The 12,114-nt window shown below is 44.7% G+C and overlaps 1 protein-coding gene across 2 annotated transcripts in view; it reads right to left on the bottom strand.

Annotated features, from left to right (window-relative positions):
• The window catches only part of atp2a3 (ATPase sarcoplasmic/endoplasmic reticulum Ca2+ transporting 3), a 44,678-nt gene that overhangs the window by 18,279 nt on the left and 14,285 nt on the right, over positions 1-12,114 (bottom strand). For both annotated transcript variants that reach the window (XM_014408384.3, XM_014408383.3), the window contains exons 4-8: positions 8,515-8,619; positions 7,864-8,002; positions 3,780-3,860; positions 3,534-3,619; positions 2,801-3,265 (exon numbers count right to left, since the gene is read on the bottom strand). In XM_014408384.3, the coding sequence (XP_014263870.1) occupies positions 2,801-3,265; positions 3,534-3,619; positions 3,780-3,860; positions 7,864-8,002; positions 8,515-8,619 (876 nt within the window). The remainder of the gene's footprint in view (positions 1-2,800; positions 3,266-3,533; positions 3,620-3,779; positions 3,861-7,863; positions 8,003-8,514; positions 8,620-12,114) is intronic.

Here is a 12,114-nt window from a genome sequence, read left to right as displayed (position 1 = left end):
AGTGACTGTGACTGTGTGCAGGGTGGCTGTTACCTTTATCATGTGATGGAGCATGCAGCGTCGGTTTCTCAGTCAGATCAGCTCGAACCAGTGAGCAAAACTGTCATTTTTATATATTTTTTAATTTATTTTCCTTGTATCCAGTCGACACTCTTGAAATTTTCTTCATTTAGCAGTGATGTTTAAGAAAGCGGTGATGTTTTAGCAACACACACACACGCCCGTTCAGCTATCTTAGTGAGGACCTTCATTGACATATTGGTTTCCCTAGCCCCTCACCCTAACCATTAAAAATGAATGCCTAACCCTTTTTATGACAGTTTCAATCACAAATGCAACAAAGCTCATCAGAGGGAACCAGGACGAGGGTTGCTGGGTTTAAAAGCTGCAGACAGCAGGCTGCAAACTTCCAACTACAGTTTGTAAAGGGAACCTTTTTGCTTTGCCCTGCTGCATTTTTGCAGTGACTGTGAAGGACCTATTCATCTGGCCACTCTGTAACCTGAGCCAACAGTTGTATTACAAATAACAGAGCTGTCCTGTTACAGTGGCTAAAACCTTTAGCCGGGTTTATACAACACTGTTGTTTAAAAAGTGGGACTTGTTATTCCAAGATTTTCCATTTCATTTTGGGAGGTAATGCCCTTTAAACAGCGCCGACCTTCTGTTCACTTCTTTATTTCACAAAGGTCAGCCGTCAGACTTTGTTCCTTTCTTCTGTAATAAATCAACAATGAGCACAGAGCGACACAATAACTTTCACAAAGCAGAGGCGAAGGAATAAGATGAGGTTGCTCTTTCATCCGTGGTCAGTTTTCACTCACGATCTGATCCGCTGTGGTCTCCAAGGAAACACGGCACAGTGAGATCCACCACTATCAAACGTTTTTTTCCATACTCATTTCCTCTGAGCTTGCATGGGGATGAATGGTGAGCAGCTGTTGATGTGCATTTGTGAAAGGCTTTTTAGTGCGTGCCGGTCAGAGTGTGAGAGAGGAGGGAAAACAGAGGTATAACGTCAGGATGCAGAGGGGAATCCCTGGAAATCCTGCTGATATGGGGATACCCCCGAGGCCAGGGAGACACATGGCATTATCAGGGCCACTGGCTGCAGACCAGTACAGGAATAAGCACAGATGGATACGCCTGAGCAAACAGAGTATAAATGGTGACGCACAGAAAGCATTAAAAAAACAGACAGAGGCAGTCTTGGTTCAGCATACAAGCACCACGAAGGGGGAAAGTGAAGCTAAATATGAAGCGGACCTATCACCAGGAAACAAGTGGTGCAAGAAAAAAAAAAAAAAAAAACCTGCAAAGCGGAAGCTTGATTCATCTTTGCAACAACGCAAACGTGTATGCTCCTTATCTCACAGCAGAGAGCTGAGAGCAGCAAGCCGGGGAGTATAGGTGGAAGCAGAAGGTCAATATTTACCAACGTCTGCCTGCCTGAGAGCATTTCAGGGTTGTGGTGAGATCACTCCTCCATGTCCCTGCTGCCAGAGGGAACTCCCTGCAGCTACGCATTAATCACTCAGACGCTCCACGTCGACTCGTGGAGAAAGGAGGGGCGAGCGTTCGTACGACAAGAACAGAGAGTCGGCTCTGAAGCCATTTTGAGGTCGAAAGGAATTCACAGAGACGCCGATTATACAGCAGCTACTGTTGCTTTTTCATTTCCTGCCTATAGGAAGTCATCCTGTTGGGATATTTATAGAGCAGCATTTCATCTTGTTGATCGATAGCATCTCCATCTAACATAAAGAGCCAAGCTCTTCTTGTCCCGACGTGGACCTCCGTGGGTCCAACCTGACTATCCACCAGTATCTGTGGGTTCCCTTAATTTTTGCTCTTATTTGCCTGTTGCATTATTCTTAGGACACCATTAAGCTTTTTTCCCAAGATATATAAAAGGAACTGGTTAATTAGAGCATAATTTTTGATCAATACAATCAATTCCTCTTTGGGAAACCAATAAGTGGCCAACAATATCTCGTCTAAACAGGGTTTTGATGCTGCCCTGCTCGACTAACGAGGTCATCATTGTGGTGAGATGGGAGATCGTGAGGACAAGAGGTGTTAACTGAGATTAGGGTGTGCATGTGTGCAGAGCTCGAACCAGGAGCCAAGTCAAACAGCAGTGCTGGTATTTACTCTGCGCTTACAGCAAAGTCGGTTAGCAAGCGACACACACACGCACACGCTAACAGACAAAGGGAAGGGTGAGGCTGTGCACCATACGAGCACTTGTGAATTGTGAACAGTGGATAAAATCTTTCAGTGTTTATCACGTATACTGAAAGCTAGAGAAAGGTTCAGGGCCTTGTGTTTGTTCAGGTGACGTTCTGGAACCCGTCACTGCTAACCGCTAACAGCCCGCGCTGGTGCTGCTAGGTCATGCCAGCCTGTGCTGCTCCTGCCAGCTGCTATCTCGAATCTGCCAAACGGAGGCAAACATTACGGCACCACAGGGATTTCTCAGCATTCTTTAAGCTCCACGTGCATGAAAAGAAAACCTCAGAGGGGGGAAAGAGAGACAAAAAGATCAGGATTGCACAGACTGGCAGCAACAATCCCAAAGTATTCACCTGGAAAACATTTTTTTTGAGAGGGAAGACCCAGAAGTGCCGGGCACTATGATAGAAGGTGGAATTAATTACTCTACTTTGGCTGAGTTGAAGAAATCTCAGTCAGAAGCAATATCGTCACAGAAGATTTTCATTTCCTTCCGCAGTATTCGACAGCATGCTCGGCGTAAACCTGGGAAGCCTGAAGCACAGGAGGACTGTTTGTCACTTACTCTGCACACAGACATCTGGTTGGTGGTGAGGGTGCCCGTCTTGTCAGAGCAGATAACGGAGGTACAGCCCAGGGTCTCCACAGACGGCAGGCTCCGGACGATGGCGTTCTTCTTGGCCATGCGACGCGTGCCGAGGGCCAGGCAGGTGGTGATGACGGCCGGCAGGCCCTCGGGGATGGCGGCCACTGCCAGGGCCACGGCAATTTTAAAGTAATAGATGGCCCCTCGAACCCAGGAGCCCCCGTGGACCGGGTCTCCGAAGTGGCCGATGTTGATGACCCACACAGCCACGCAGATCAGGGAGATGACCTTTGAGAGCTGCTGGCCAAACTCGTCCAGCTTCTGCTGCAGCGGTGTCTTCTCTTGCTCCGTCGACGCCATCTGATTACGGATCTTCCCGATCTCTGTCGAGACACCCGTAGCAACGACGACACCTATGGCACGACCGGCAGCAATGTTTGTGCCCTGAGAGAAGGACAGAGACATACGCACAGGGAAGTCAGCACAAATCCGCCGTCATCTGGGAGAAAACAGACAAACTCCGTCACCAGCTCACAAACAGCAACATGGCCGATTACTACGAGTTTGGCCACGAGACAAGTGAAAGAATGTGATAGCTGCCATTACTGCTTTTGACTACGTGACCAAATGTAAGGACTAATGTAGCTTTGTCTGTGACAACATGAGTTTTTGATTTGAAAGCTGAAGATAAGCACGAGTCGGGGGTTCTTACAGAAAACAACATGTTCTTTTTGTCCTGGTTGACGGCTCGAGGGTCAGGAACAGGGTCGGTGTGTTTGATGACAGACACAGACTCTCCTACAGAAAACAAATCGAGACGGTTGGAGGTGTAGCAGGTGATTATCAGACCGTGCTTCAAAGCAAACACAGTGAGGAGAAAAACATCAACGGAAATCTTGGTTGCAACCAGTTACTGGGAAGCCATGGAGAGGAGCTTCTGGTGAGATGTAATAAATACCTGTGAGAATGGACTGGTCCACGCGCAGGGTGGTGGACTTTATCGAGGTCACTCTGATGTCAGCAGGCACCTTGTCACCAACTAAAAGAAAAATATTAAGAGATTTAAAATCAAATGTACAAAAGCAAGCAGCTCTGTTGGGCTACATTTAGACTTCCTGTGTTAGCACCTTTACATCACTCCATCAGGAGTTACAGGTAACTGGAGTTAGGGGTGGCTGCAGCTCAGAGCGGGTCACCTGCTAATCAGGCGACGACCGATCCACTGTTAATGTGTGTGACCGGTTTATAGAAAGCAGTTAGGGGTTAAAAACGCGCCTGTATGACAGCGTGTGAAAGAGCACCTGTAGACAGCTCAATGATCATTTCTCTAACTATTTGAAAACCTTGATCTGCTCGTGTTCTCCTGAAAATGATTCACATTCTGCTCCCATCACAAAAGAGCCTTAATCCTCAGACGACTATAATCGATGCAGTATTAGTACTGTACAAATACACACACACGTCAGTAAAGGGTGTAGGGGCAGCTGCAGCTCAGGAGGTAGAGCGCGTCATCTGCTAATCAGAAGGTTGGTGGTTGGATCCGGTCTGCAGGACAAATATTAGCATCTTAGTGGAAAGATGGCCAAGATGCTCCCGAGGAGCTGGGAAGTGTTCGAATGTTAGACAGGAAGCACTTATGTAGAAAAAAAGTGCTGAATGAGCACGTTGCATAAAGCACTGAGTGCTCAGAGTGCAGAAGCACCACATGAGAAGCCATTCATTTACCAGTTAAAGAGACAACAGGTAACAAGTTCTGCTCATTTCGGTGTTTTGCAGATGGGCACTCAGTTACATCCCTATTTAACGTCCGTGCTGAAACAATAAATCCTGAAGCATCGGTGGGTTCAGTCCAGGCTCGGGCTGCAGGTAAACAACAGCTCGATACAACCTTGATGGAGTCGCGTAAAATGATTGATTATTTCCTTCTGTGTCCTCTCTGTTCCTCTAACACAAACCACACCTGAACCCTGCGTTAAAGGCTCAAATTAATTCCATCGCCAACGGTCTCGAGTCTGCTTATTAAGCCTGCATATTAAACTCATAATTCATAGCCAAAACAAAATGGTTATTACTTCCTCTGTGTCAGGGCCTGACAATGAACATTTAACGGAAATATTTTCATAATAACAGGGCAGACTTGTGATTAATGGATCGTCTGATGCAGTCAGTGACAATGATGTCAGCGCACAGGAGTGGGAAGCTGCTCCAAATACTCTAGACAGATGTAATATTCTTCAGTTGTTTCCTTCCAGCAGGAGAGAAGAAGAGAAGGAGCTGCTCATTACTTTGTGTAATAAGTGACTCATTAATGCCAGCTCAGAGTGCTCAGCTATCACGACTTCTCAACGTAACGGCACCAAAACTCCTGCTTTTCCTCGCCAGGCAGCGGCACTGCTGTTGTACGAGCACGCTTACACGTGAGAGTGGTCTCGCAATTCTGGAGCTTTTTTCCATCATCTCTTCATGACATTTGTTCAGCGCTCTGACACCTGAGGTGATGGCCTTCATCTCGATGGGACGGAGGTACCTTTCTCCACCTCCGACACGGCTCAGAGAGAACGCGAGTGGGAGAGCGTGTGTGTTGTTGTGTTTGTGTGGGAGATGGCTGGGGGCTACAGGTGGCCGAGGGCAGGAAAAGAGAGACTTTTCAAACGCCCACCCACAGACTCCTGCTCCCCTCACTGCCACAGCCTCCCACAGACACTTTCCATGTGCTAGAAATGTAAATCCTAATACGGCTTTTATACATTATAAAAATCTGATATTTGTCTGGCTTTTATCGTTAGCCGTCTTAATAAATCTGAATCCAACACATGCAGCTCTGAGGCGGTGTTCTTGCATAACATCCTGGTGACATGCAGGATAACCGTGACTTGTTACTGGGAATGGCTGGTTGCAGGTTTCCTTTTCTTCGGGTTGTCTGTAAATCCTGGAGTTCCTGACAACCTGACCGCGGCAGTTAAGTCAAAGAAAGAGGAAAGTTCCAGTGGAGGCGCAAATCACAAATGTGCTGTAACCGTGGCTGGCACTGGCAGCAGGGAGCAAGAGGGCAGGCGGGCACCGGCAGTGGAAACCTGAGTAAATACATTTATGCTCTTTTCTCTCCTCAAAGGCACTTGTGGTCTACAGCGTCTTTTTCCAATACCTTCATACAGTTTACTTCAGCCCCTCGCATTAAGCTAGCATGGAATAACCGCTGGCTGATACAAAGTCCAGGAAAGCCTGAGAAAACTCACTGGAGAACGGGATGAAATATCCCGACATGCTTCCTTTGGAGCGATCCCCAACAAGCATCCTTTCTAAAGAGAGCGTGCTGCCCTGCCTACCTCAGCTGCCTAGCAACAACATTATGTCAAAAAAAAAAACAAAGCACTGAATGTATGAATGTGTATGTTTAACAAACCACTAGTTACACCCAGTTAACCAGTGCTCTGGAAATGTATTTGATACTTGAGACAAGTTACTGTAACCCGTGAACATTTTAAACCTTATATGGTTCTTAAACATATATTTGAATTTTCCCTATAAACTTCTATGTGTTTAGATCAGACACTTTATGTACGCGTCCGTCTGCTTATCCAATCAGCTGACGTGCTTTGGGGCACATCTGTAATGAAACACTCACAGGCGCCGCCCTCACTGTAGGCGCCTTCACTCACCAGAACATCAGAGTTCGTCAGAGCACATTTGATTTTATTTGACCCACCGACAATTAAAGAAAAACGTTTTTGTCCACCGTGTTTGTTTGCAGTTACTAAACAGTCAGCCTAAAAATAGTACAGATAACACGGAAGATTAAAACAAACAACAACAACAAAGCAAGCTCCTCTGAGTCGCAGCGTGCCCCCCCCCTCCTTTATGGGAGCTGCTGACACTCAGCAATAATATCAGAGGCTTTATTCAAACAGCAGATGGGAGTCACATCTCTCCCTGCTTCACGCTGTCATCAACAGGTGTCGTTAAAACCTCAAGCTCTTGTGAACTTGAGCACCGTGGAGATGAGTGGAACTGAGCGGGGGGGTTGTCATGGCGACACTGTTGGTGTTGACAGTGACGGTGATGGTAGTGGCGGTAGGCGGGAGCTAAGCGGAGTCATTGCGGTCCTTGCTACCTGTGTGGGCTTGCCTGCGTCTGGCTGCGAGGACGCTGGCTGCAACAAGCCCAAATTCCAAGCAACTGCTATGAGTTACAAAAACAGCACGCTAAATAAGTGCAACCGGTAAATAAGACATGGAAAAGAAAGAGAACATTTGTTTAAAGAGAATGTGAACTGTAGTGTGGCTGTGGGTGACAGTTAAGCAAACGGATGATTGATTTCGCCTCAGTTTTACAACCTCGCGTTGAAATCCGAGGCTTCGCTGCCACCAGCACAGCACGTATAATCTCTCTGCGCTTCTGAATGAAGGCTGCCAGCTCCCTCCTTTCCCACACATTGCTCCGAGCCGCCTGAGATAAATCGCCAGTCACGCAAAGCTCAGGATTACCACCACCACCCCCCTCCGACCCAAAACGGCCACGTCGGTGGCAAAGCGGTCTCCTCCATCCTGCGTTTGCAGTTCAGCTCTGGCATTCACAGATGTTTGGGAGCCAGAGCGACAATGCGGCTATTTTTAATCAGAGGCTGCCCACACATGGGCGAGTTTACAGCAGGGGAATATTGTGTGTAAGCGAGGAGCTGACAAACATCAGGCAGCCTCCAGGTGGTGAGACTGAGAGCATGGAAAGCAAAGGGGAAGCGGAAAGTTGTGGAAAATTCAACTGGGCCTTAAATATAAGGAGTGACCACAGCCACTTGCAAAGAACCAAACACATGCACACACAAACAGACACTGGACAGCAGCCCTGGCACCTCCACATCCAGAGAAAAGACTCTTATGTAATCTGCATTGAGTGTTTCCACGCTCACAAAGGTTGTGCGAGTGTGCGTCTGTGTGTGCGAATGTGTTAAGGACAGCATAAAAGCAGCTAGGTGAGACAAGCCAAGCATAAATTAGCCCGAGTGAGTGACAGTAAGAGTTCGGCCCGGTGCAGCCGCAGCTAACCTGCCACCTCCACTATATCTCCTGGGACGATGTCTCTGGCTTTGATCCTCTGGACCGCCTTGCGGTTCATGCGATACACCTTTCCCATCTCAGGTTCGTACTCCTTCAGAGCCTCAATGGCATTCTCGGCATTCCGTTCCTGTGAGATACGGAAAAGAAAAGAAAAAAGTTAATTGCAAGAACAATTTGATGTCCTTTTGATTTGACGTGATGTTCAGTGAGCAAACTCTGCTCATTGCAAAGATGATATCTCCTAATGTGTTGGTGTTTTGCATGGGCTCTGTGGTTTGTTTATGTTGATGAACAGCCTGATCCCTCTGCAGTGTGCTATATGGATGCTAACACGTGTCACTATGGTGTCAGTTTGATTAGTACTAATATATCTATATCTATCTCTCTATCTCTATATCTATCTCTCTATCTCTATATCTATCTCTCTATCTCTATATCTATCTATCTATCTATATATATATACATATATACATATATACATATATATATATACACACACACACATACACACACACGTGTGTGAATTCTGCAACAGCTGCATGTTTATCAACTACTACTAGCCTTTGTTAGCCTGTGTGTGTGAAGACCAAATCGAATGAACACTCTGAAAAGAGACACAGGACGAAGAACACATCTCACCTGCCAGACCCCAATAACAGCATTGGCGATGAGGATAAGAAGAATAACAATCGGCTCTACGAAGGCGGTGGTTGTCTCCTCTCCTTCTTCAAACAGAGCTAACACCTATACGAACATACAGTACAAATTAGCTTAGCCAACATAATAAACTAGCACTCTTTAAAACCTATGTTAGCTCGCGTACATTTTCAGAAGAAGCTCGGTGCGACAAAATCATAAAATCAGGACAAATAAAACGAAGCAGTATTTGAACAAAGCAGCTGTCACTGTTTGAGTGGGCCTGTGCTATCCTGTCTTTAAGTCTGACGTCATTAGCCGTTTCCGGGTCCAAAATCTGCTGCAGGTCCATAAGTCAAGCGATCACTGCGGCATCACTGAGAGTTAAAAACTGTCTAAATTCTTTCATCTTTAATAAAATCATCAGTGTTGCTGCTTTACCAGGTGTAACAATTAAGTTTAACATCCAGGCATCCATGAAAACAGAATTTATTACATTTAAGTTAGAAGTTAGCAGGAAGTTAGCTCGCTAGCTTCCATCTAAACATAATATAGCATGTTTTGACAGAGAGACTTCTGAAACAAATTCAAACGTACAGCTCTGCTATCACTTCCAACATAAATGAAGACAGAAAACTAAACAGCAGTGACGTTTGTAGGGTTACTGAAGTTGGGCTAGCTGGTTTAAAATGATGTGCTGCGTGATCGCTAGCAACACAGCTATGTTAGCATAAACACAGTGAAGCTGGAGGATGAATGCTAACTTTTTTTCCACTGGATAAAAGTTAACGTGAAGGTTCCTGATGGTTAGAGACAAATGCAATCGCATGGCAGGATGCTGTAAACGCACCAAACTTCAGTCAGGAGAACAACTGAGATAATCCATCCACAATACGAGGTTAGTCATTAATATACTGCTGCATGGGCTGCAGTTACATCGTAAGGATTTAAAAACTGAGCTTTAAAATGAATAGCGGTAATAAAAACCGAGAGAGGCCGACAGTGATCACTGACTGTTTTTAGAGGCTTGTTGAGATTAAATAGAACAAGATACAAAGCATTAAAACATGTTAAACACACAACAGACTTAATAAATGCAGAGTAGTTTGGGCCCGGAAGCAGGATTCATCACGTCATCACTTAAAGGTTAGCTTGTGTAGCCTTTAGCATCTTTTGGTTTCAGGTTCCTTAGACAGTCCTACAAGATAAACTCACGCTCACTGCAAGTTTACATTCACACGAGATTCCTAACTTGGAAATTCAATCTCATGTCTTTGAAATAGACCAAACCACCACTCAAAATATTTATCCGCTACTTTGAGTTTCACATTTAGCTATTTACCTTAAAAGTTTAGCTAGTTAATCATCTTCTACTGGTTTATTACTTTAACCAGCTATCAACTAGCTCACTTTATCCAGTTATTTGAACTACAAATTGTTTCAATCCTTCAATTATTTTGTGCCATGGCAATCCTTTTTATTAACAGTTTGAACATTCATTTTGGCTAATACGTACACAGCTACAGAGCCAGTCTGACGTGTAAATGATGAGTTTTGACCCCTCAGCCAATAAAGGACCTCGCCGGGCAGGCAGGTCTGCGACGTGGACACTTAAGTTTGTGGTAACTCAGCCACTGGTATTTTTATGTCATTTCATATGGACTTAGCATCCGTTAGTTTCCAGAGTGGATTTTCTTGTTTCAGTTTAGCTTTAGTTTGGTTTTTAATAATTTCAGTGTTTGAGTCTTTTTCATTACTATGATGTATGAAGGGCAGATGCCAGAGGCAGTATTTAGGAAAATCATTGAAGGCATGACTACGATACTTTTTTGAAAGCAGTTGAAAATCTTGTAGACTCGATAAACACGCCCATCAAAGCCACATCAAACTCACTTCCATAAAACCTTTTATGAAAGTTAATGATACTAAAAGTAAGGATATTTCCTCTGTATTTTTATTTTATGTGACTGCAGTAATATTCTGACCTCCAGTGTATCTGAAGTCAGGAAAGGAGAGGGCTGCTCACCGCCTGTACTATTAACAACCGAGGCACTGAAAGCAGAGAGGCTGGGAAATGGCCCGAGGGTTCAAGCCTGTTTCTCTGCAGTTAGAAGCTGCAAATGACTGCAACAGCGAGGTACAGCACAGTGCAATGAAATCACGGGAAAAGCTAATATTTCTCACACCCGGCAGAAAAAGCTGTCTTCTTTACTTTTTTAAACAATATCTGTGTGGATTCACGATTGTAATTACTCTCGTGTGCATTTCTCAGAAGACTGTGCTCTTCACTTCACTCTGCAGGTTTTGCAAGTCCAAGATTACATCAAATGAAGGGTAAGTTGTGCACACCGAGTAATGGCAAAAACATGTAGCTGCCTTGCCCAGAGCATAATTATGATGTATGACAAGCAAGGGTGATAAAAACTCAATAAATTATGAGATCACTGAGTAATTTCAATGATTAGGATTACAAAGAACAAACTGGATGAAGTCAAAGCTGTGTTTTTTTAACCTAGTGTTGTATTCACAGCATATCTGCGACTGAACTGTGTTTATGAAAACATAGTTTGCTCATTTACCTGTGTGACATTTTACAAATGCCTACCAACATCACACGACGTCCAGTCCACAGCTCCCTGATGAATGCAGACTTAGAACATGGTTTATATCTTTGTCTCAAACTGTGAAATTTTCATTATTATTATTCAAACAGCTGAAACTATAAAATGATAAAGACTCTTAAACAGGCTGCCCTTCACATCAGTGGTCACGGGAAACAATTATCCACTAATAAACACATATTTAACTTTGTAGAAACTTTGAAAAAACTAAACTTATCATTTAGTACCACTCAGTATCTATTAGTCTTTAAAGACACGTCTGTGTGCGTCAGGCAGCTTAAGCATGAAAAACATCCCTGCACTCTGATATTTGTGATCGTTTTTTACCAGATATAGTTTATTGTGGCAAAAGCACAGTCACCCAACAGCTGAGCTGTAGGTTTTTGCCTAAAGCTGTCTTTACACATGCACTGTATGTCCAGTTTGTTTCTAGACTACATCGTGCCTTTATGGTTCATTATAAAATAATAACACAATAAGATACCCCAGAGGAACAGAGAATAGTTTTCACATTATTTTATCACTGGTGAGAGTAGAAACTAAAATGACTGCAGCAGAGAGCAGCACAGACAGCAGTGGGTAAAGTGGATCTATTTTTCGATTATCTGATGGGACTTATCAAAGACAGAGGACAATTTTCTCTGCAGAGTATTAAGAGCCAGCGTATACGTCACGGCAGCCTGAGCTCGGTCGATAGCTCATCATTCCCCATCGTGTGGGACGGTAAATCTCCCTCCTGTCTGAGCGGAGAGTGGAGGGCACCAATGTCAGTCCTCCGAGTATGGATGGCTCAAAAAACCAGGACGCGTTCAGAGAGCGGACCGAGTACCAACGCCCACCTTCACGGCGAGCAGGAGTTCAAAAGCTGGAGATTTCTTTGGCTTTTTGAACTTATTGAGGGATTCTGGTGGAAATTTCACTGCATGCATTTGGCAGTCTGAGACAAAATTAAGCTCAGTTTCACTGATGGGTTTGGAAACTC

This window comes from Maylandia zebra, linkage group LG10, assembly GCF_041146795.1.
Source record: "Maylandia zebra isolate NMK-2024a linkage group LG10, Mzebra_GT3a, whole genome shotgun sequence".
NCBI lineage: Eukaryota > Metazoa > Chordata > Actinopteri > Cichliformes > Cichlidae > Maylandia > Maylandia zebra.
Note: the sequence above shows the minus strand (reverse complement) of the source record. Positions and strands in the feature narration are given on the sequence as shown.